Source organism: Rhyacophila brunnea, unplaced genomic scaffold (assembly GCF_057557595.1).
Source record: "Rhyacophila brunnea isolate RB1 unplaced genomic scaffold, BYU_Rbru_1.0 scaffold_2, whole genome shotgun sequence".
In the NCBI taxonomy this organism is placed as follows: domain Eukaryota; kingdom Metazoa; phylum Arthropoda; class Insecta; order Trichoptera; family Rhyacophilidae; genus Rhyacophila; species Rhyacophila brunnea.
The window spans coordinates 58,892,340-58,917,338 of NW_028232859.1; the positions used below are offsets into that span (position 1 = coordinate 58,892,340).

Below are 24,999 nucleotides of genomic sequence, written 5' to 3' on the forward strand. Positions count from 1 at the left end.
GTGTGACACGTGGAGCTAAACGTACAAACAAGCGAAGGCTGTCCAAGTATTTGAAAACGAAATCCTCTGAACAATATTTGGACCGGATAAACAAAACCAGGGTTTAATCGATCTTTAGAAACTAACCAGTACAACCTGCAATTTGTAGTAGTCTTAGTTCAATGAAAACAATTAAATATGATTGATAAATTTACACAATTTATGTCAGAACTCCATTATGGTAAATAACACGTTAAACATTAACGTGTTATTTAAATGTGGTAATTAAAAGGTCAGCAGTGATTGCGTTAAGTAAGTAATTAATAAATAAGTAAATTATTTACCAAATTGTCAAATATTACATTTAGAAAATGTAAATCATTTACCAAATTGTTAATAGTGTCAATGTTTCCTTCCCGAGCTGCAGTTATCAAACTGAGCTCTCGTTCTCTGACTTCATTTTGTTCGGCAGCAAGCAGCAATCGGTGAATGTGCTGTGTCTTGGAAACATCGCGAGGAACCTTTCCTTCGCCATTCATCACAGATATTTCCGCACCATGCCGAAGAAGGAGGATTACAAGCTCCTATAATAAAGATTTATCGTTAGTCCGATAGCAACAAGATTGTATTTTAATAAAATAAAATATGGACGAGTATAACCTCGTGTCCGATAAATGCCGCTTTATGTAAAGGTGTATCTCCTGCGTCATTGGAAGCGTTTCCATCAGCGCCATTGGCCAGCAAGACTTCCGCTGTCTCCAAATGTCCAAAGTATGTGGCTAAATGAAGAGGTGTCCAGCCAAGATTGCTTTTTGCTTTACCTAAAAAAATATTTTACATTAGCAGGCAGGCTAAATATTTATAGAGATCGCACGAATAGTCGAGACACGTGGGCTATTTTCGGAAGGAATGTTTGGTAATTTTTGGCTTTTGCGGGTGAACCAAAAGAGTGTGAGGGGAAAGAAGATTAGATAGAAGAGAAAACGCACGGACTATATTTAAATTATATATTCATCTTTAGTAATTAAAATAAAAGACAATTAATTATATAGTATGTTATCCATTAAACATCAAATCATTCAAAAATAGTATTATCGTTTTATTCAATACCTTCCCCGGAGAAGTTACAGGCATAAACCAGGCCAAACCGGAGGCTGTTGCGTGGATTGATGCCTTGCTGATCCCAATATGACTTGTTATATGACTAGTTCTATGATTTTATTTTCTAATGCCTTTTTTTTCTTTTTTGTCCAAACGAAATGTTTTCTTTTAGTTCTATCAATTAAGTATGTGGGAATAGATTTAGTTTCTAAGTAAGATAATTTTGTTAATAAGCGGTTTTTGACACACAATAGTATTTTAAACAGACTTTTTAATTATACTATACTTAATACTGTTTATTATTTTAATTAATATAATGTCGCTCCACCGGTAATAGACAGTTTACACCATTAAAGTGATATACATCCTTTTCAATTGTTATGCATCGAAGGGAGCGATTCCATCTGGCGAGCTGTCACTATCAGATGTATTAATTCAATTTAATTCAATTCAATTCAATTTATTTATTTTTTAACATATTGTGGACATTACAAATAAGTTTAAGACATTCACAGCATGACATGAAACATTATTATAAAGAAGGAAAAAAAATAATAAAAGCGATAAAAATAAAAATATAAAAAGGGAACATAAATAATATAAACATAAAAAAACGGTGAAATTACAATTATACATCCATAGAAGTTCAAAGAAGTACACAGAGTTTGCTAAGGAGGCCCTATTTTAACAATTTATAAAATAGCATCCACCTCAACTCACTTTCACGCAAGTGGAATATATCAACACCCGAAGCAATTCGGTTGAACATAGTTATCGCCCTTCCAATTGGCATTACCAGTGGAATGTCGGTTCTGCACCTTAGGAGAATAAACAACTGATGCTCTCTATTTCTAAGATAGTTATCAGGGACACACAAGTCAACACTGCCCAGAATGGCGGAGTTCTCATTTGTACCTCATATAAGTAGAAAAAATAAAGATCTCTTCTAAATTGCAGACTGCAGTATGTAAGCATACCTTAGAGAAAGTCAGTTGGATAAAGCCACGGATAGTATCCATACAACCTCAAGTAAAGAAGTCTCAAGAATTTCTTCTAAGCCCTCTGAACCATAAGGCCATATTTCAACCGATGCGGTGCTCAAACAATAGATCCACTCTCAAGCCTGCTTCTTCGAACTAAAGAATTAAACAAAAGTTTTAATACCGCAACATCCGAAAAGACCCAGGAAGTACGCATGACGAAACCCAACATCTTAAGCGCCTTGTTACAAATGGTAACTATATGGCTAATAAATGTCAGTTTACTCTCAAATGCAATGCCGAGGTCCCTTACAGATGATATCCGTGACAGAACTCTGCCATGCATCGAGTATTAGACACTATACTATGGGTGTACCATGTTGCAGCCATCGGGCTCCGCTTACCCACCCACCCGCCTGTCAATCACAAACATACGTCTCAACTAAACAATTCCACTCTACCAATATGTAAATGAAATGTTTATTTATTTGAGTTAGCAATGAGTGCGTTTCAATTTAATATAAATGTGCCGCAGATGCTGTCATGAGATTTTATACCTTTCTTTTTCGAACAAACCAAAGCTAACCTAACCTGACACAACCTACCCCAACCTAATATTACCTAATATAATCTTAGTTTGTGATAATGATACATCAAAATGCATGAAAATTTTAAATTTAACAAATTAAACAATTACTGGATCGAAAAGCCTATGCGCCGACAGAAAAAGGTATTTATTATAATTGTCTACACGGAATAAACTGTTTTCGTAAAAAAAAAATATAAAAGCTCATGACTGCATCTGCGGCATAATTACCCGATTTAAAATTGGGCTATTTATTTCATATTACGTTTATAAAAGCAAAATAATATTAAGGTACCTTTGCAGCTAATATCCAGCTGAATTTTACCATTCTGCACATCTTCTAATATCTTACGGACAGTTGACACTTCACCATTTCGAGCGGAGTAAAGCAGAGCTTCCTGAGGGTCTAGCTGCTCCTCGTCTTCGCTTTCACTGGTCATTTTGATATTTATTTGAGAAAAAAACAACCCTAATCTTTGTGTTCGTAAACTACAAGTTTTTTAATCAAAACTTTATGATTTCTTATCATATGCATACTATTAAATTAATTAACCTCCTAGATTTTTGTAAGTTTATAATTAAATAGATTGAAATCAATTTAAGAATGGGCGTGAAACTATTTCAGTAATGTTATTTATTTGAAATCTGACAGATTCAACAATGCAAAGTCAAACGCCCCAAATGTCATTTCTATTCTGTCAAACTTATAGTGTGCACACCTGAGAAATTTGTCAAAATATTTCACGATCAGCTGTTCAATACTTTATAAAAGGTTAAAAATATTAAATTTGTGGATTGTGAAAGTTTTAACAATATTTTGATGTATAATATTAGGTTCATTTTAATACCTTTGGCTATTTATCAAAAAAGAATATTTTATTCACAGTTGGTGTCAAAAGGATGGCCTTGAATCAAAAATTTAACTTAGGACAGGGGCGTTAGAATACCGTCGTGGTTTAATAAAAATTTGTATTTCGACTAAACTCTAATCTTGGCCGTGGTCAGGTGGTCAGTATCAAATATTACCATGGTTCATGATAAAAAAAACTATTTAATTATTGGTACTGGCAAACTTAAACGTCACATGCGTAAACTCAAACTGTCAAAAAAGGATACCAATTAGTGCAAGTTACGTACTGTTTTTATTGTGTAGGTACTAATAAACAACTTAATGTTTTTTGTATTCCCATGTATTTTTCTAATTAGCAAATTTCCGTAAATTTAATCAACTAATATTTATATACTCTTTTTTCAAATGGAACAGACTAAATAAAACCTTTAAAACTACTTACCGATTACCTCGCATAATGGAAGAGTTCAATACTTATTGCAGATTATGCCTAGTTCAATCTGAGAATCTCGTATCCATTTTTGAAAATGTCAATAATATACCACTGGAACTGTCGACATGCTTATCCATCGAGATAACGTCAGAAGATTTACTGCCAAAGAATATTTGCAATAAATGTGCAGAGCTTTTACACAGCTACTACAACTTTTATATAAATTCTAAATGTTGTGAACAATGGTTACTAGCCGGCCTGATGAACGAATCGACATCTTTTGACGTGATCGAGAGCAACTGGCCGGCCGAAAGTGAGCAGCGTGTGGTCGAAAAAACATTGGACATGGGCAATTTGAGCACGAAATCTGGAAGTGAGGATGAATTTCTAGCAGAATTTCTCGACAGCAGCAATAACTCTTTTGATTTAGAACTACTGGCTAATTCAAACGCTTTAGAGTGTTTATCAGTTGAAAATCCTGCGCCCATTGATGTAACTAAAAAACTTCTACAAAGTGGAGTCAAGCTTACAAAAATCAATAACGTCGTAAGTGATAATGTGCCTTGTATTCAAGATGATTCTTATGAAATACATATGGAAATTGACGTTTTGGATTCAGATTTAGATATTGTAAACAAAATTTTAGCCAAACAAGGACAACGTACACCTATTTCTAATGGCCTAACCTCAAATAGTCCTGATAAATACGCTGAAAATTATTCATGCATGTCATGTAAAGCGGTATTCAATCATTTTGACTCCCTTGCAAATCACATGGGAAACTGTGAGGCATTGAAGAGGACGTGTGTGGATTGCGGTGTAGTTTACGAAACAAAAGAAAAAATGCTACGGCATCGAACTGTACACAACCAACCGCAATCTTACGAGTGTGAGAAGTGTAATAAGAAATTCATCGGAGCCGATCGACTGAATCAGCATTATGAAAAGTGTCACTCTGACTTTGTCGCTGAAAGTGGATGCTTGTATAGGTGCAAAGAGTGTAGTAAATTATTTAAATCGAAAGACGAACTATATGTACATGCGAAAACACATATTAAATTGAAATACAAAGCTCAACAAGATAAATTTGTTTGTGAAGATTGCGGGAACGGTTACTCGAATAAAGCCAGCCTACTAAATCACAGGCGCGTCAAACATAAGACAGCTGAAAATGAATCTGGAACTTGTGTCTATCGATGTAAGGTTTGCTTGACGTTATTCGTTGACAGGAATGAATTATACTCTCATATAAAGCAACACACTGGAATTTTCGAGGGCACTCAACATCTCTGCGATACATGTGGTAAAAGTTTTAACTCCTACAATGCCTTATCTCGTCACGCCATTATACACGTCGGTAAGAAATATCAGTGCGATATCTGTACCAGACCGTTCATGAATGCGGAATTGCTGGAAAAACATTTAGTGAATCATAAACTCAACACTAAAGTATGTGAGGTGTGCGGCTTAATGTTCTCAAATGAGATTTTGTTAAATAAACATCAAAGTACTCATAAATGACGAACTTGTCACAATATTGATTAATAATAAATTTTTTACATAAAATCTTTTTTCTTGTATTATTTCTGAGCCTTAAGACTATCTTTTTTTTTTTTCGATCATGTCCGATCCTAATAGGATCATATGGGCCTCCACAGAGTAGAGGTTTGTATTAACAGATTTTGTTTTTTTTTTTGGATGAAAACGAGAAATGGATGTCAGCCACTTGCTCAACCTATTAGGTCCATACCCTGACTCACACACAAATTGAAAAACAATATGTGTACTTGCCAGACCCAGGATTCGAACCTGGGATCCACGGCGTGATAGTCCAACCCTTAAGCCGCGCGGCTACTGTGGGCTGTTCTCCCTCGCAGATGCTTTTTTTATTCAAATGAATAAGTCAGAAAATTTTAAAATGTAGCATTTATTATTTTGGAACACCTCAGAAATATACATATTCATCTTCTATGGAAGGTTGACGACCAGCTTGCAGTACACCTCACTATCCTGGCCCAGTCGTATCAAATCCCCAGCGCCTTGGACATTAAGACACTTCTGTAGGGTGGTGTCCTTTTACCTACGCTTCTGCTGTCCCTTTCCCAAGCATTATGAGTAGGAATAAATCATACTTTTCATTGCGGATTATTATTTAACTATGTGGAATAAGTAGGTACTATAAATGAATATATATATATTATTAATTATTATTATAATATAATAGTTCATAATTATATTAGCTTATATAGAAGGTTTGTATGGATACAAATTCGGCACGTCCTACATATAACTCCATAACTGCAAAATGGTACTTTTCAGTAGTACGATTTTAATGACACCAGAACGTTAATTTTTAAAGCTGAAATCATAATTTTTTAGTTAATAGATATATTAATTGAATTTTTGTTTTTTTTTGGAACTTTCAAAATCCTTGTAGACGCGTAAAATCGGAAAATCACATATTAAATATATTAAGTCACGTATTATCTAGGGCAGTGGTCTCCAAACTCAGTAAGGATGTGAGCTACTTTCAGAAATTGAAATTGTCTAGTGAGTTACTTATACATATCCCTTCTTTATAATTTTTTATCATCATCCTTTATCGTGCCATAGGTACATAATATTATTATATTACTTAAAATAAATTAGGACATCGAACTTCCTATGAAACATAAAATGCGTATGTACATACTTTAATTATTTATTTATAAACTAAATAATAATTGAAAAATATCTTGAAATAATTGTGAGTAAAAGTAAAAATAATTAGTGAAGAGAATGGCATTCACTTTCCTCCATATTTTTTTCAATTCTCGGTGAGTACCTTGTCACTTCCGTCTGAATGCAATTATCAAGATGTACATCTGTGAGTCTGTTTCTATATTTACTTTTAACCACCTTCATAGTGGAAAACGTTGATTCACATAAGTAGATAGAACAAAACAATGCCTTCATTTTGAGCGCAAATCAAACTAAAATTGGATACTTTTATGTTGGGACGAAATGCCATACAGATTATACAGTTTAGGGAACACTCTTAAGTGATAAATCACATTGAAATTCTATCAATTCCATTTCGAAGGGCCAAATTTATAAATATGATAAAATATTCTACGCCAGCTACCGAAGATGCTGCCGCAAGCTACCGGTAGCTCACGCGCGACCGTTTGGCGATCACTGATCTAGGGTATTATCAGCTATGATGAAAAGTTACATTTTAATACACATCTAATTTATTCTATGAACAGTAAAAAAAATCTGCCACAGTAGGTACTAATTCATTTCATGTGTGTTAAAATTTTAATGTAGCTGCGCGATATACCAGTAGCGAAGACTCCATAATAGGCGATTATTTAAAGCTACCTATATATTTTTAATTGCATATTGACATATTTGAATAATAACTTGATTTTTTATTCTATAAAAGTAATTTAATTTGCCAGCGACATCTGTCATATAATATGTATAATATTATATGTATTATAAATACATACAGAACCATCTGTCAAATGTCAAAAAAATATAATAATGCTGCTTTGTCCAACATAATAAAAAAATAATTAAAAAAAAATAATTTCTATGGCATTCAATGAAATATAAATATAGAATGTTTTTAAAAATAAATATTATTAATTTTATTTAATGATTTTTGATGTGTTAAGAAAATACATAATTCAAACTCATCGCTCAATAGTTGTTGGTGATCTATTGAAACTTCATCGAACTAGTGTGTCATCAGTAAGTATCTTCTTATTTTCTATAAGTATACCTGACAAGTGAGCTATTTTTCTCTGGTCTCCATAGCCTACCTCTTTCCAAAAGTCACCCTTCGCCACTGCGACGTACACTATAATTATATCCTTCAATATTTAATAAATAGTGGATTATTCTGCCCTGCTTAGTAAAAAGACAAAATTTTGGTTTTAGTGAAATGAGAACACAAGTTTTAAACTAAGGTCAGTCGGGGCAAGATCGGCATACAAATTGAAGAGTGTGACTTTAAATTAATTTTACGGAATTAGTAATTGAGATTTTTAATATATTTTAGATTTGTTGAATGAAACATAGTATTTAATATAAGTAGTGTTTGTTACAAAAGTAGGCTTAAATGGCATTATTTTGACAAAAAACGTAAAAATGACCCTTATTACGATCTTACCCCTTCACCAGGAGTTAGTTCGTCAGGAAGAATTATTTTCATTATAACACGCTTGAGAACCACACAGGTTTAGACTGTCAAAATATGGTTATTAGTAGAGAAAAGTATCATACCAGCGGGTCTATTCTATACAAAAGGCTGCTTTCGTCCGCTAAAACCGCTAACTAGGGTATGTTTTTATCAAATTATTAAAACGTATTGTAACAATTACAATTAGCTGGTTTTAATTGTTGCAATAAATGCTATATTTTAACGGCATGCCCCCTGCCTGTGCTAAAATTTAGAGAGAGAGCGAGAGAGAGACTGTTTCGACTGATTAACTGATCACAATACAATTATAATATTTCAATATAAAATGTATGTAATAAATACTAACACGTTAGCGGTCGATAGTCGCCTTTTGTATAGAATAGACCCGCAGAAGTATAAATACATGGAATAAAATATCATTTATGATCATATTTCACAACCATGGGGTTATTTCGGCATATTAAATGTATGCCGATGTAACCCCATCACAAATGCTTAGGCATAGTAAACGGATCTAGTATTAAAAGATTGTTTAAAATACAATGTTTATTATTCTCATCATATACTACGTAGAAAATTAATTAAGAAAGTAAAGTACATACCTATATATAAAAATAATATTTTCAATAAATGAATAAGTAAATGGAATTTTTATTGAATATTGAATTGTTGAAGATTAAAATTAAACATAATTTCACCTCTCCTTAAAATTAAAGGTTGCGGAAGAGTACAAATTATGTCTTCACTGAGAACATCAGAAATGTCGTCAATAACTGGAAATATAAAAACTGTTTGCTTTTTTGAGATCATATTTTTTAATAAAATCTTTCTCCTGGTAAACTTAACCACGGGTTTGTCTTCTTTGTTGAAACTCAAAATTTTACCAGCAAAGTGTTTGATGGTCTTTTTGGTTACTTGACTAAAATCCAGTCTTCAATATTTTTTTTTTCTTGAGAATCATTTACAACTTGTACTACAATTGCATCCTAAAGGGGTAAAGCAGTTGGTTTGCCCATCGATGAGGATTTATGCCCATGTGTTCCATTGACGTGGTCCATGAGTGTCATTCATGGAATTTTAAATAGTTTGGGTGCTTGATATCCACTCATTTTTTTTGATAACACTTCATCAACAGCATGATTCAATAGCTCTTTTGTGTAAGACGTGGCTCTGTTAGACTTTCTTTTGTAGATTCGAGGCATTATCACGGTTTTTTTTATCTGTAACAAACAAGACATTGTTATTAGGTTTTTAAAACTGAGTTTTTATTGGTAAAAATAAATATATTTCATCTAAGTAGGTATACTCGTACGAACTAACCCCATATTAAAAAAATACGGGTATAGATCGTCATACATGTGACGAACTTATCTGCTGTTAACCAAGCTAGTGGGGTTAGTCCGTCAGCAGTCAAAAATAATTGAAGGCACATGTGAAAATAAAAGTTAAAATAGAAAGCGGTATAGGAAAATTAGGTACATACCAAAAATCAGTTGATTTGGGCATTGGATTATCAAGATATTTTACGATTTGACGATCTAACCCCATTTACAATATAGAAGCTAAATCACGACAAAACTTCTCTCCTTTGCCACGTAAGCTAGACTGAAGCTAACTTCATTGCAAATGTGGAGGACGTTGAGTATGAATGTTGGTAACACGGATACGAATCGGCACTCATCTACATCGCTGCAATAAGAAAATAAAGGCACTGGACGAACTAGACCCGTTGACGATCTTGCCCCGACTTACCTTACTTTTTTTCTTATATTATGTAAAATTATTGGATTATTCTGACATGCTATAAAATATCACACTGCCCAATTGGTATGGTGGTATGCCAAACATTCTGGACTGTGGTTCCGTGTCAGGATGTGTGGCCCATAATTTTCATACAAACTCTGAAGAGTCAGAAGTATATTCATATAAAACTCGCTTCAATGATTTTTATAGGGAAACCACAGAAGACTTCATCTGACAGAAGAAGGGTTTCATCAATATCCGTCTATGTTGGAATATATTGCAGTGGCAAAGGGTGGAGGTAGGCTATTAAGATCATATTTAAATAGTGGACACTTAACTTAGTCAGTCATACATATTTGTTTTCATTGATCTAAGACTACAAATTTCAGATAGTGTTGGTTAGTTTTTAAAATTAAATTAAACCCTGTGTAAACCAAGCCATAATATATAATAAAATAATATTTGTCTATCTATAAAATATTTTTTATGTATTATGGTTTGGTTTATGCAGGGCATAATGAATTTAAATAAAACTCACGTACACCATCAGTATTAATTTCTTAATTCCTACCTAAATTCATACATAAACTATTATGGTTTGGTTAAGCAGGATTTAATTGGTTTTTAAAAACTAACCAGCACCATCTGCAATTTGTATTATTTGTTAATTAAAAACAAATAAGTGTGACTCACAAAGTTAATTGTGCACTATTTATGTCGGATCTTAACAGCCTACCTCCACCCCTTGACACTGATATATTGTAGGTAGTAGGAAAAAAAATTGTGCATCTTACATAAAAATATAGTTTATTATTTCTTAACAATTATTCGTAAAACAATTAATTTTCACACTTCTAGTCTAGTTGTACATCTTTTGAAAAAGCCAATACAACAAAAAAAAACTTGGAAAATACAAGGTAGATAGTTGAATAATTAATGACAAAGTTACTTGTTATGAAGTATATTCTTTTTGGTTCATATTATTAAGCAAAAATAATGCTTAAAATTATTATGTTTTTAAAATCTTCATTTTCGAAATTTCTTTTTTATTTGGCGATGGTTGGACTGTATGTTGTGGAATATTTCCTTAAAATAATATTTATATCAATGGTAACTATTTGCTGAAATATTTTTTCTTACAAAATATGAAAGGCATAGCTTTAATACACATTCCAATGTCCATTGCGAAGACTTACAATGCAAGTTTCATTAAAATGGGACAATCCCTGTCCCTGAAACCCAATTTATTTTGGTAAAAATCTTAATTCTAAATGTTTGTGTTAATAACATAAACACATGATTATTATTGTCAGAGCACAACACAGAACCATACTTAGAAGCATAAGTAGGAAAGATAAACCATTTGTCACAACAAATTGCATGTTTTATCTCATTTCCACTAAGGCATTCTAATAAGACTATTAAGGTTTTTAAACTAGCTCGCCAATTTCGACATCGTAAGTTAGACCTTTTGGTTCTGCATTGCGCTCTTAGATTACAATTATTATCAGCACATACATACTCACAACCACTACAGATATAATGCTATAAACACGCAGAAGATTGATCTTGACTTTCAAATCAGTTCAATATTTTGGTAACAATTCTACATCTCTAGTGAAGACCCACACAATTAATATCTATCTATTTTAATTTTGTTTCTAAATGCAGTTCACTCTCAATTTACCCGGTGATGGTTTTAGGCTCGAGGCACTTGGAGGCACCCTTACGAAAACTATACATATAAATGTAATAAACCACCATTAAGTTTTATATATATATATATGCAGCCATAGTTAAAAGTTTCCAAGAATTTTTATGTTTTGATTATGAAAAATATGAAACTTCAAAGATGAAGGGAAAAAGTGACCACCTCATCTGCTTCATAGGAAACCATTTACTGGCGGATTAACCATGATGAAAAAGACTTTTATTATAATCATTGTTCATCACAGTTGTATGTATTTGAATTAAATTTTGTATTTGTGGTAGCCCTACTGAGAAGTGCTAAGTGACCCAGTATTATTATTATATTTACACTGATGGCTCATTTTCTGTTGGCACATTTACATTATAGTCTGTAAACCTTCAACACATGCCATGAAATTGGATAAGAATATTATGTATGCATATTATAATAAAATTGTATAGTTTTGATGATTTTCATTAATGTTGTGGGTTAAGGTGATGTCGTTACCTACCAGAGGCACCTAGCGGAAAAATACACAGCTTGCAATTTGAGACATTTTTTGATAATTTACAATGTCAACTGTGTTAATTAATAAATATGTATCATCGCTTTAACTGTGGAATCATTTATCCTGGAAATAGATTTTGCAACTAGTTTGGTAAATTGAGAGTGAACCATAGAATATCATAAATATATCTCACTGAAATAATAAAAATCACCTAGATCCGCGGTGGGCAAACCAGTTGAAAAAACTGTAGAAAATTTTAACTCTTCCCATTATGTGAGTACAAGAAGTGACATTAAAAAAAAATTTAAAAGCAGTTTTCACATCACCTTTTATATTAATTGGATAATTAACAGGATACAACATGACGTGTAACTGCTTTGTTAACATTTTATTCCCAAAATGGAGTATAAATTGTAGTTATTATTTTCACAGCAATCGTACATAATTTGAATATTTTGGATTGACTTGTCCACTAAAACATAAAGAAATTTGAATATTTTTTCATGAAAACGTAAAAATATATCATTTGAGAACAAGACCTCATTTTTTATATCATATTGAAAACGGGTGTGCAAAATTTACAATTGCATAATAATTAACTTTGAAGTTGATTTACTCAACAACAAGACCTAAGTAATATTCTTATTTGCCATATGTCAAGCAGATATTAAAATAACAAAGGTTGGCCCACCTTGGGAACTACATACCTATTATTAACATAAATGTATCAACGATGTACTTGTAATTTTGTCCCAATTAATATTATAATTTTGTTTTAAGTCTCCACTTTCAATAGGAATGGTAAATAATCATACGATAACGTGCATACGCATAGTAATCTTAAGTACCCACCCTTGTATTCCTTTATTTAAATTTATGTTTATTTTACTATATCACTCAAATACTTGTAAGTAAATTTAAACAGTTCATTTGAGCAATGCGGGACATCCCTGCATAATACAATAATATATGAATACGTGTATTAATTAAGGCGCTAAGTACCAAAATAATAAAAACTGACATTTTTATAGAAAAATATTCTATATACTAACGCCAATAACTTCAACTATAGTCTAAGTGCCTCAAGCAAGTCAAAAAAACACAGCAAAATAATTAAACCTGTCGACGTTGTAAGTCCGTTGGCGTGTTTTATTTATAATGGTGTAAGTAGCAGTGCAGTGGTCAACTGCATTCAATATAAAATAGCTGACGATGGTGTGTTGACACTTGCGAGTTCTTAATACCTAAAATTATAGAAGCTGCCGTGATTGCTTCACACTGTAAAACTACATTTTTCAAAAGATCTGCTTCATGAAATTTTACTGCAATGACTCGGTATGTTGTAACTACAGGCAATACTACTTTTTGGTACGTAGAGCCTTATTTAATACACGTATTCATATTGGGTAAATCCAGTATATTATATTTCAAAAATATATCATAGTGTGAAAATAACAATACATATTATATTGTCAAGTATTAATTATAAATCATACAGTTTAATTTTAGGGTTTCATAGGAATTACAAACCCAGGTAGAAAGAAATAATATTGTTGATTGTCACTTCACTTCTTTGTCATCATTATTATCTGGTTTACTCTAACACGGGTTGTTTCCAAAATTCCGATGTCAAATCATTCCTCAAACATTTTAAACTCAAGAAATGAGCGATTCTATTGAAATAGGTATATAATGAGCTCATGCATTCTATAAAACTTAAAATTCAACAAACGATACTGTAACACCGCATATTTGGCAAAAAAATTAGTATTTCAATTGTGCGATTCAACGCCACTGTCTAAGAAGTCTTTAAGGTGCATGCCGATCTTGACAGGGAGGGCTCTGCAGATGTTGTTTATTTTAATAAGCGATGACGGAATTGACACTTCTACCATATCTCGCCTCATGGCTGTGATGATATTTTTAGCAGCTTCTTTAGGAGACACGATGCTCATCATGCTAGGGAATCGGATCCTAGGTTTCTTGCATAATCCGGTGTCTACGATATATGGGAATATGGTGGTGAAATTGATCTGCAAATTAAAAAAAACATAAATTAATATAACAATAAAATTAATTAGCAAATCCAGTTCTTTTTTCTGGGAATATGTGGTGATACCAGTGGCGAAACGTGGCGGTTGTTTGTTATAATTTTATATTGAACATACATAATTTGAAAACGCTCAAATTTATACCTAGTACTACTAAAAATCTTTTTGAAAAAATTCATTCTGGACAAATTTACACATAAAAAATAGAAAAACTGTCTGATCAAGGGGGTTTTGGGAAAGTCAGTTTTTTTCAGGTGAATCAAACTCCAATACAAAATATTTTTGTATTAATACTGGCAGTTTCAAAGGGATCTATCAGCAAAAAATATGGACTTCTCTAAAACCCACTAGTGTGTTTCTCAATGGATCAGAGGCATAAGCGGATGATATGTGGCTCCACAGGGTGTAAGTTATGTTAACATATTATTCTTCTTAGACAGAATGGTTGTTGGCTGTTCGCCAGCATTAAAAAAAATTAAGCAAATTTGCCAGATGTAGTACAAAGTTGTGATAATATTGAGATGCATGTCGTGTACTGTCACGGTGATAAATTTAGTCTATGGTTTCGTCATTTTGCAGATTATTTTGAACGACAATAATGTAGAGTGCTAATTCTTATGTATTAGTATTTTGAATTATTATTCATTATTCATGCTAATTTCAATTAATTTGAACAGTTTCTACATATGTGATTAATTATTAAATTAAAAATTACTTGCGATATTGCATCCATAGATAATATTTTGAACAGAATCCAACCTGCAGACCATAGATAATAGACAACATTCTTATAAAAAATACATAGTGCCAACCGCTAAAAACAAAAAACACGTGATTTTGACACGAGTCGAAAATGTGTAGGCATGTAGAGAATAATAAAAAACGTTCATTGAGTCATGCTGGTGTCGATGCAGTGCGGTACGCATGAGGTGACCTCATTGTTGTTCTGGCGATTTCGGCAGATTTTGCTAACTGACAACGTTCATTAAAATATTCAAAATGTGCTACGGGATGGGAGCATCAGTCTGATAACATTTTAAATACAAAGAAAAACGACATTACACGCATTTTTCCTGTAGCAGCAGCATACTGTGACTTCAAATGATAATGCGCGACGTGCATCATTATAGAATCACAGCTTAAAACCCAGGGTTTAGAGCAGTGATCGCCAAATGGTCGCGTAGGATATTAATTTTATCATTTATAAATTTGCCTCTCAAATTTTATTATTGGACTACTAAATGAAAAACTATCCAGCTGTATCGTAGAAAATTTTCAAGAAGACGGCCCTTCATCAGAAATGGAATTGATAGAATTTCAATTTGATTTGTCGCTTGAAGAGTGTTGTCTCAACTGTAGAATCCGTGTATCCATGTATCCAATTTTAGTTTGAATTGCGCTCAAAATGAAGGCGTTGTTTTGTTCTACCTACTTATGTGAATCACGTTCTCCACTATGAAGGTGGTGAAAAGTAAATATAGAAATATACTCACAGATGTACATTTTGATAATTGGGTTTGGATAGGAGTGATCAAAGTATTCACCGAGAATTGAAAAAAATGTGGACGAAAGTGAATGCCATTCTTTTCAATAATTATTTTTACTTTTCCTCACAGTTATTTCAAGATATTTGTTCAATTATTATTTAGTTTATAAATAAATAATTAAAGTATGTAAGTACTCATTTTATGTTTTATTGGAAGTTCGATGTCCTAATTTATTTTAAGTACCTAATATAATAATATTATGTATGGTAACATAAAGGACGATGATAAAAAAATATAAAGGAAGAATATGTATAAGTATCTCGCCAGACAATTTCAATATCTGAGAGTAGCTTACATCCTTATTGAGTTTGGAGACCACTGGTTTAGAGACTCTGCCACAACTCCACGGGGGTCAATAATATTATATATACAGTGTTTATTATGGGTTTGTCTATATTATGACGTTACGGGTGCAGGGGATTTGGTATAATGTGATGATTTGTGACGAAGAGGATAGGGAGAAAATGTGATATCCAATTTTATGAGAATAAAATATTCCATAGGAACATTATACTGAATTTGATAATTTTCAATGAATTTTTATCTTAACGAATATTGGGGGGGTTCAAAATATTTGTGATAATCAGGGGAGGGGAAGTCAAAAATCCTGTGACATCATTTATGGGTGACCCCTACCGTTCGATTAAATTATTGTAATCATTCTCAGAATAAAATATCTATATAATTCTCTACTTACATTAATCTTACGGATGTCTTCTCTAAGTTCTTCGTATAAAGACTCCATGATGCCACGCACAGCATATTTAGTTCCACAGTACGGCACCAAGTTGGTTAGACCCATAGCACCAGCCATTGATGATAAAGCCACGATGTGTCCGTGGTTTCTGTTGATCATACTCGGGATAAACGCTTGCAGCATCTGAAAATTAAAATCCATTTCAACACTGATTATTGAATGACCCATAATATGAACTTTGATTATCTGTAGTATGTCTATATTTACATTAGAGTTTATATAAGTAATGATAATAGAGACGTTTATATTGTGTAATAAATTAAGTTGATAAAATAATTATCTTACAGACAGTTCAGAATATGCTACATATAAATTGTGTTAATCAAAGTATCGCAATGTATTTGTTTATTTGTGATATAATAAATAAATAGTCATGAGGATTTGTGTATTGAATACTACCTACTTTATTTATTTTATAAGATGTGTTATTATTGTTTGTAAATTTGTCTATGGAAAGAACTCAATCATCGAAATTAGTTACCATCGACAAAACAAAAAAGTGTGTTTGGCAGTTATGTGTAAAAATAAATAATGACCATCAAACAAATAATTAACAATTTGAAACATACAATGAAAATGTTAAAGGTTAAAAGTACCTATCAATTTAAGTCTTATGTATTTTATGGACTAAAAAATCATTTTCTCACTCCAAAGATACATTTACATAGGAACCTAATAAAAATATGAGCATTTGTGTTATATTCGAATAATTGAGCTGACAAGAATATTTATATATTAAAAATTTGTTTTTAAATATTATGTCACTTCAAGAAGGTTCCTTAGATCTGTCATGTGGAGGGAATGCAAACCCATAATAAATGCATTAAGATCATGTTCAGTCTACATTTATATATTTTGACCATGTCCGATCCTAAGAAGATCATATTATGGGCCTCTACAGAGAAGAGGTTTGTATTAACAGATTTTTTTTGTTTTTATTAGAAATGTTAGCCACTTGCTCATTCTATTAGGTCCATACTCTGACTCCAAACACAAACTGAAAAACAATATGTGTATTTGCCAGACTCAGGATTCGAACCTGGAACCCATGACATCATAAGCCAACGTGATTGCCGCTCGGTCATCGTGTTACCTGTATAACAACACTTATAATACTGTGTTCTGAATATTTTACTCGGTGGTTTATCCATTTCATAACAATAATGTGATGATTTAGTAAATAAATATATAACGGACAATGCTGGCCAGCTCCACCCACTGACGTACACCAAAATCCAGCAGAATCTATGTATCTGTCGTCATTTACTCAACATCAACTTTTATATTCCATCATTTTTTTATTGCCATCCTCAAAGAAATCATTTCATTAGATAATATTTAAATTGTTTTGAGAGGAGGTTAATTTTTTGTCTGGTGGTTACGTTAATTATCCCTCATATTATTACGTTAAACATATTAGTAAAGTTATAATATGAGTTAGTAAGCGATTTTATGACTTCTTCAATTGTCACTAGAAAATAAGCCAGTAAGAGATTAAGATTTATAAAAAAGCAAGTGTGGAATTCGTGAAAATAATCCCTGTTTTCATTGGTTACATGTAAATTGTACGTAAAACATTTCACTGTGGCATAGTTCAACGTGAGCTTTCTTATCTAAAAGAGATGACAGTATACTATACGGTCTCCAATTTTATCACATTCAATATGAACATTAATTCAATTTTCATAGTTGATTTTGGCAAAATTCATGCTATTTTAAAAAATTTGTTTGCTGCTGGCTTCCTGTAAAGTGTAAACCGACAAGAACCGTGTTTTATTGACATGAATTTTATGTCAGTACTATACGACCCAAAGAGGCGGGACGGTCTTATATAAGGTAATATACGGCCATATATTTCCGATACAATATTTGTATCGGAAATTTTCATTCACATTTCTGTGAAGTGTGATACAGCGAACTGCGTATGTACAAGTTTCCGGACACGGTTTTCATTAATTTTGGACATAATAGACGATTCAATATACAATCATAATGATAATAATATTATGTGAAATGTTCACTAAGGTTGGTTTCTTTAACACTCCTGTTACCATGGAGACAAATCAGTTTCTTGAGGGTCATTAATAATAGATATCTCCCACATTATTATGTATATGAACGTCTGATTTTAGCTATTTGTAGATAAAATACTTATGCGTGAAAATAAAAACCTATATATAGTTTAATTGAATGTTTTCTATATAAAATAAATAATTTTTCGAAAGTCTAATCGATATTTTAATACAAAATGATTCAGTTTATTATGAAAGGGACGGTGATATTTAAAAAGATATACGTTAGAGAAATGCACATCATAGTTTCGTAAAGATGAGACAATATTATAAAATTTTATTTGTTAGAGAGAGTAATATTGTGTGTTTTCGTTCGACTATTATATCATGGACGCAATAGGCTACAAGTTTGAACAAAATAATATCGGAATCTAAAGTGGGCACTTCGAGAATTTGACAATTGCATCTGACAGTAACAGCCAAAATGACTCTTATTTCAATATTGTTAGGGTTTATTTTTGTGATTTTAACTTTGCATTATACACCCTGGTATAAAACAATATTGAGCGTCCAGCGCGGTGACATAAAAAAAATAAACCAGATTTTGAATTATGACTCTTGTAGCAGCGATTTAACAGCTACCCTTGGCAAAGATCCTTTGCTAGCCAAACACGGGAAGCACCGGAAATCTGAACCCAGATTCCTTAAAGGCGGCCAGTGTTACGTTACCTACCCACGTCAATGAATACATTTAAAATATATTATTATTATGTTTATGCAACTCAGAATCGATATAATATTTTATATTATTATTTTTGAATATTGTAATAAATATACACCGTTAAGCGTCAATTACATTGAGCTTTTTTACGAGCTGCTTATTGGCAAATTTATAATCTGCCTGTAAATTCGCCCAGTGTAATCATCGAATAAGCTAATAAGCAGGTTGTAAACACTCCACCTAGAAAAGTTGAAAGCCGGTCAACTTTTCACACTACACGCCGGCGTGTGGGCTTACTGCGTCTGCGCAGTAGAGCGATGGTGGTGGAAAAACGAACTACTCATTTTGAAATTTACATTTTTGACGTTTAATGGAAACATTGTTATGGAGCGTAGCAACCTCCCGGTAAAAAAACGAACTACGTTCCGTCAAAATCGCTCGCTGGCTTGTGGCTTATCAGCGAATGGAAAGTTTTGTGTGTAATCATGAAATCGCAGTAGCTGAACCGCCCGCTTTTAAATTCGCCGATAAGCAGCTCGTAAAAAAGCTCAATGTAATTGACGCTTTAGTTATAAAAATCAGCTTTAACCACCCGTAACTATAATTTTACAATTTAATATTTATTAAATTAGAAAACGTAGATACTTACATCATTTCACGTGCCCACCTAATTGTAATTTCTAATTCTATTTAGCATTCAAACCTAATCTTATTTCCTTTAGTCACCCTCTTTTTCGCATTTATATTATATAAATTATAACAATATTTTACTACGTAAGTAATACTACTTTGGTTGTTTATTCAATTACATTGAATGTGGAATTATTTGATGCGGTGAATATACGTACGCAAAAACCATATGGTCCTTTTTAGGTGACCACCGCACCCCTTCGATATTCGACTTCGCCCATTGATGACATGTGGCGGTTGTATCGCCGAAGTCAGACTGAGACAAGCCGGAATGGGATTATGACGTGTATTTCTTGATGTCCGATTATTTTATATGATTACGTGTTAATTACATGTGATATACACAGAATAAAATATTAAACGATGACTAAACAGTATTTAAAAACATACTTTACCTTTTGAAGCAATCAATTAGCTTTTAAAATGCCTTAAAATGCCAAATTTCTACACGTGTGACTGAGTGGACAGCATGGGAACTCACGTATTTTTTTTACGATGGTAAGGAAAAGGTTGACACCTGACAGACATACTCCTTCAACGTCAGACGTTAGCATCGGTCAGTGACAGGTTATAATATACGCGATTAATAACAAAATATTTTTCAACTATGACTATGGTTGTTACTATTTTTAATTGTTTGAAATCATTTTTTTTAGATCTGCTTACCCAAAAGTGTGCATAAACATTGATTTCATAGAGTTTCTTGATTTCACTCTCAGTATGAGTGAGAAATGAATGGCAGGGCATGATTCCGGCATTGTTGACTAGAACTGACACTTCTCCGACCTCTTTTTGAATTTTACTTGCTAACCCGAAGACTGCCTCCCGGTTTGATACATCACATCTAGAAGATAAACATAGACAATAGGTAATTAAGTTAATCACAGAGCACTATAATAAAGGGAGTATGGCCTAACGTAGATCCAACCACTTGTAGCCGAGTGTACCCACCATAGGAGTCTAATATACCCACCAACGGATGCCTCAGATCACAGAGCATGTATGTAGCTACTTGCAGCTGTGCTTGCGTCACAGTGACGAGTACATATATAAGCTTCTGCGGGGCGAGGCAGTCTTGGCGTCGAGTAACAGACTAAATAAATGCCATAGTATTTAATATGTTCAACGCAAGGAAGTTGTGAGTACGAACATTCCGTACAAACTGTGAGATATGCAATGTTTAAGCACATTTCCTCATGCTAATATTATAATACATTATAACTTAATAATATAACACTATTTTTTTTCTGACCATGTCCGATCACAATAAGATTATATGGGCCTCCCTCCACAGAGTGGAGATTTGTATTAACAGATTTTTGTTTTTACGAGAAACGGATGTCAGCCTCTGGCTCAACCTATTAGGTCCATACGCTGACTCATGGACAAATTGAAAAACAATATATTGTGTACTTGTTAGACCCTGGATTCGAACCTGGGACCCACGATGCTATAGACCGAGGCTTAAGCCGCGCGGCCATCGTGGGTGGGGTAAACTTGATAGCAATCCCAGTACGATGTACAATTATTGAATTGTGAGCAAAAGACAAATTTGTATTCTCCACGTTGGCGGCCATCGAGTGTATTGTTTGTAAATAAAAAAATGGATACTTGTTTTGACGACTTGTGGCAGTTACTTTCTTACATACTGCTATTTTTTATTTTAGGCAATTAATTGTTCATCTAAATAACGTTGTTGCTTTCAGTTTATTATTTTTATTGACTCACGTATATGCATGTGCTTTTCCTCCTTGTGATTTCACCATCTTTAATGTTTCTGCATTTCCTTCACTATTGATATCTACACAGACCACCGTGCTGCCCAATGCTGAATATTGTAATGACAGTTCCCGTCCGATTCCATGTCCAGATCCAGTAATCTTTAAAAAATATATCAAAATCCTAATAATTTATGATTTCATGAAAAGCAGTATGTTTTATTTATTGAACTGTAGTGTGAGGGAACATTTGATTTGATTTTGATTTTAGGAGAACAAGATGTGTCTATAGATGGGTGTATATTTGATGAAATTGTTCACAGAGTAAAGCTAGTCTGGAGTGCTTTTGGCCGACTGAATAATGTCTTCAAAAGTGACATCCCACTGTGCCTAAAGCGCAAACCAGTGTGTGCTTCTTGTAATCACATATGTGTGTGAAACATGGACCCTAAGTAAAAGAGAGATCCAGAAACTTAGAGTAGCACAACGTGTTATGAAACAGACAAGGGTTTGCGATGTAATAGAGTTCGCTAAAGGCCTCAAATTGAAATGGGCTGGAGACAGCTCGAAGAAGGGACAATCATTGGACAAATCTAGTCATCCAGTGGTACCCAAGAGGTACAAAACGTCAGCAAGTTAGACCTAGAGGCCGCTGGATAAATGACATGATAAAGATCTGCGGAAGTACGTGGCAACGGAATGCACAGGACCGAGATAAGTGGGATCAGCTTGGAGAGGCCTTCATCCAGCAGTGGATAGATTCAGGCTGATGATGAGATACAGAAATAAAAAATTGAATATTTGTTATAAGTAAGTGCCAACAATGATATTGACAGTTATAAACAATAAATTAATATAAAAATTATTTCAATACTAAAATTGTAATTATGTAGGTACCTAATTGATTAAATTTATTCTACTTATTTTCGCTGTGTGATTTTCTTTAATTCAGAATGTTATAATATATCAGGTAAAATTTTGATATGACAACAATTAAATAATTTTGATTTTGTGGAAGGGCAACAATTTTGGGTTAACACCATGGCAGCAACCTCCCTAGGCGCAGCCCTGAATTTAAGGTTGATACATCATGAACCCTGTGCTAAACTTAAAAAAGCTGATGGTGTTTGAACACAGGAGTATTCAGACAGATAACACTACCATGGAAAACATATTAAAAATTGTCTCAAAACATATTTTCAGGCAACTAAAAATAGCTAAATATTTGTGATTGCCTGAGACACAAATAGCCTTGCAAATTTTGTATATTTAACTAATTGTTACTCAAGAAACCTGGAATTTTCATTTTGAAGAAAATATTAGGTAACTAGTTGCTAGTTGACAAAATGGCAAGAAAAGTATAATATTAATTAGGTTAGTAGTTTTCTTATATTATGAAATGCCTATTAAATTAATATAAAACTTTTGTTTTGAGATGGTATATAATATTAGCATCCCATACCGAGGTACAGAAGCGGATTTACAACTTCTACGAGGCCCCCAAATTGTTGGCAACAATGTCTGAAAACATGAAGACACTATTCTTTAAGAATTATGTAAACGTGTATGTTGGTGACTGAACGCAGTAAGTAATTGGGACGGCCGCCGTAGTCCAGTGCGTAAGACGCTGGTTTTTTTATCCGGGGGCTCCGGGTGCAACCTGGTAAGGTCACAATATATTTATGTGATTATTTCAAAGTCTGGGTGTTTGTGATTGTTTCACTTCTAATACTAATTTCACTATTGTTAAGAATATAATTCGTGGTGTTACTGGCAAAAGTTGGTAAGTCTCAAAAGCATGTTATGGAGTATTAATGCAATTTCTAATTGCTAATTTCTTTGTGTTTTATGCGCATATTCTATAATATCGGATGACCTTGAAATTTTTTACTATCATACATATTTATATAATATAGACACATAATCAGTTGTTAACTCTAAATACCTAAATTATTGACTTACCAACTTTTGGCAGTAATAGGTATATGTATTATAACATATTATAAAGAATGTATGTACATGTATTTATTAATGGCTGTAAAATTAATATCATTAATTTCTTAAAACATACTTTTTTGTCTGCGGTATTGACACACAAATCTCCTCGGCAAATCTTCAGTACCTAGGTCCCGTCAAAATAATGGGGAAATAGTACAACAAAATAAAATATAATAACTAACAAAAATGTACTGTTTGTTATATTATAATAATATTCTATTACTAACCAGTATAATTTCGCCTTTCACATCTTTTTCTTCTCTAGGTATAATCAGTCTATATAGGGACTCTGCATAAACCATCCCCATTTGGAAAAGAAGAACTAGAATGTCCATAACAACCACAGCTACATTGTAAACCTTCATCGCGATGCCTCGCTCATCTTTCCTGAAAACAAGAAAAACATATAATTAAATCATTTTTTATTCAATGAATAATATACCTACTCATAATGTAACATTCGTATAGAATATGCATACACGTTGAAAACCCTTGCCTGAATTCAGACATTTTTTTCGTTCGCTAGATGAACGCGTCGTAGTGCATGCGTAGCGCGCGTATTACTCGTACCTGCCACATGGCGCGAGTGCCAAAAATGCGTTGCGCCCAGATGACGCGTATTACGCGCGAGTAGCAAAAATGCTTTGCGCTCAGTATTCAACATGGAAACCGAGGAAGCGGTAGTTATAGGTGGCGGAGTTGTATCGGAAATTTTGCTTGATATCGGAGAGCGGATTAAAACTACCCGACAAATCACTTCCGCGCGTGCTGGCGATCGCAGTGTTACTGGGCACAACACGCGCGAGGTCGAGAGTCTGGCGTATGCCCGGCGCACTCCGCGCGAGAGTCGTCACGCGCGAGCGCTTGTGGACAGCTGCATTGGGTCACATGTACCTGGAGAACGCGCGATTTGTCACTCGCGCGTAAAAACGCGGCATGTGGACAGGCTCTAAACCAGTTTAAAAATGGCCGTTTTTCATGATGAAAGTGGAAGCGCACGTACAGTCCTACAAACTTATCTGAAGAATGGTCAAAAATGGAACTACTAATTTTATCATATGGACGCCATATTGAAAACATCATTCGAATGTCAGATTCTGTCCAGTTGCGAGTCTTGATTGGGTAATTTTCGACTGTGGCTCCCCTATCAATTCTTCAGATTAGTTTGTAGGTCTGCACATCCATCACGTCAGTGTTACCAACCAAATTTCGCGAATGTTTAATAATAAATTATACTACAATTTTACGCCGCTTAAGCCAAAAATACAATAATTTTGAAGGATTCAAAACGAAAAAACTTTTTCAAAATACTATATTTTTTACATCTTGTATACACCACGTTGTAACAGCCACGATGGCCGTGCGGCATAAACGTCGGCCTCTAGCGTCGTGGGTCTCAAGTTCGAATCCCGGGTCTGGCAAGTACACATATTGTTTTTCAATTTG

The 24,999-nt window shown here is 33.4% G+C and overlaps 3 protein-coding genes across 6 annotated transcripts in view; 1 reads left to right on the forward strand and 2 right to left on the reverse strand.

Moving 5' to 3' along the window:
* Positions 1-3,360, reverse strand: part of LOC147072609 (oxysterol-binding protein-related protein 1-like) — a 75,144-nt gene extending 71,784 nt beyond the window's left edge. Inside the window, exons 1-3 of the mRNA XM_085947011.1 lie at positions 2,942-3,360; positions 640-800; positions 366-563 (exon numbers count right to left, since the gene is read on the reverse strand). Coding sequence (XP_085803137.1) covers positions 366-563; positions 640-800; positions 2,942-3,086 — 504 coding nt within the window. The 5' untranslated portion in view covers positions 3,087-3,360. The remainder of the gene's footprint in view (positions 1-365; positions 564-639; positions 801-2,941) is intronic.
* Positions 3,361-3,745: 385 nt separating this feature from the next.
* LOC147072610 (zinc finger protein 131-like) lies at positions 3,746-5,454 on the forward strand. Its single transcript, XM_085946624.1, has one exon. The coding sequence runs from the start codon at positions 3,954-3,956 to the stop codon at positions 5,448-5,450; it is 1,497 nt and encodes a 498-aa protein (XP_085802750.1). The 5' UTR covers positions 3,746-3,953; the 3' UTR covers positions 5,451-5,454.
* Positions 5,455-10,646: 5,192 nt separating this feature from the next.
* Positions 10,647-24,999, reverse strand: part of LOC147072611 (epidermal retinol dehydrogenase 2-like) — a 70,450-nt gene continuing 56,097 nt past the window's right edge. For 2 of the 4 annotated variants that reach the window (XR_015070626.1, XR_015070625.1), the window contains exons 2-7: positions 23,781-23,940; positions 21,566-21,717; positions 20,504-20,681; positions 16,355-16,537; positions 12,253-14,092; positions 10,647-11,538 (exon numbers count right to left, since the gene is read on the reverse strand). Coding sequence is in view for 2 of the 4 variants with exons in the window: in XM_085947014.1 (XP_085803140.1) it covers positions 13,832-14,092; positions 16,355-16,537; positions 20,504-20,681; positions 21,566-21,717; positions 23,781-23,940 (934 nt within the window). In the remaining 2 variants the exon portion in view is untranslated. Of the gene's footprint in view, positions 14,093-16,354; positions 16,538-20,503; positions 20,682-21,565; positions 21,718-23,780; positions 23,941-24,999 lie in introns of all 4 variants that reach the window. The other 2 variants (XM_085947014.1, XM_085947013.1) reach the window with 1 other exon arrangement.

What these genes read in the sequence shown, in the direction of transcription:
- LOC147072610 (XM_085946624.1), top strand. Translation starts at nt 3,954, where the DNA reads ATGGAAGAGTTCAATACTTATTGCAGATTATGCCTAGTTCAATCTGAG.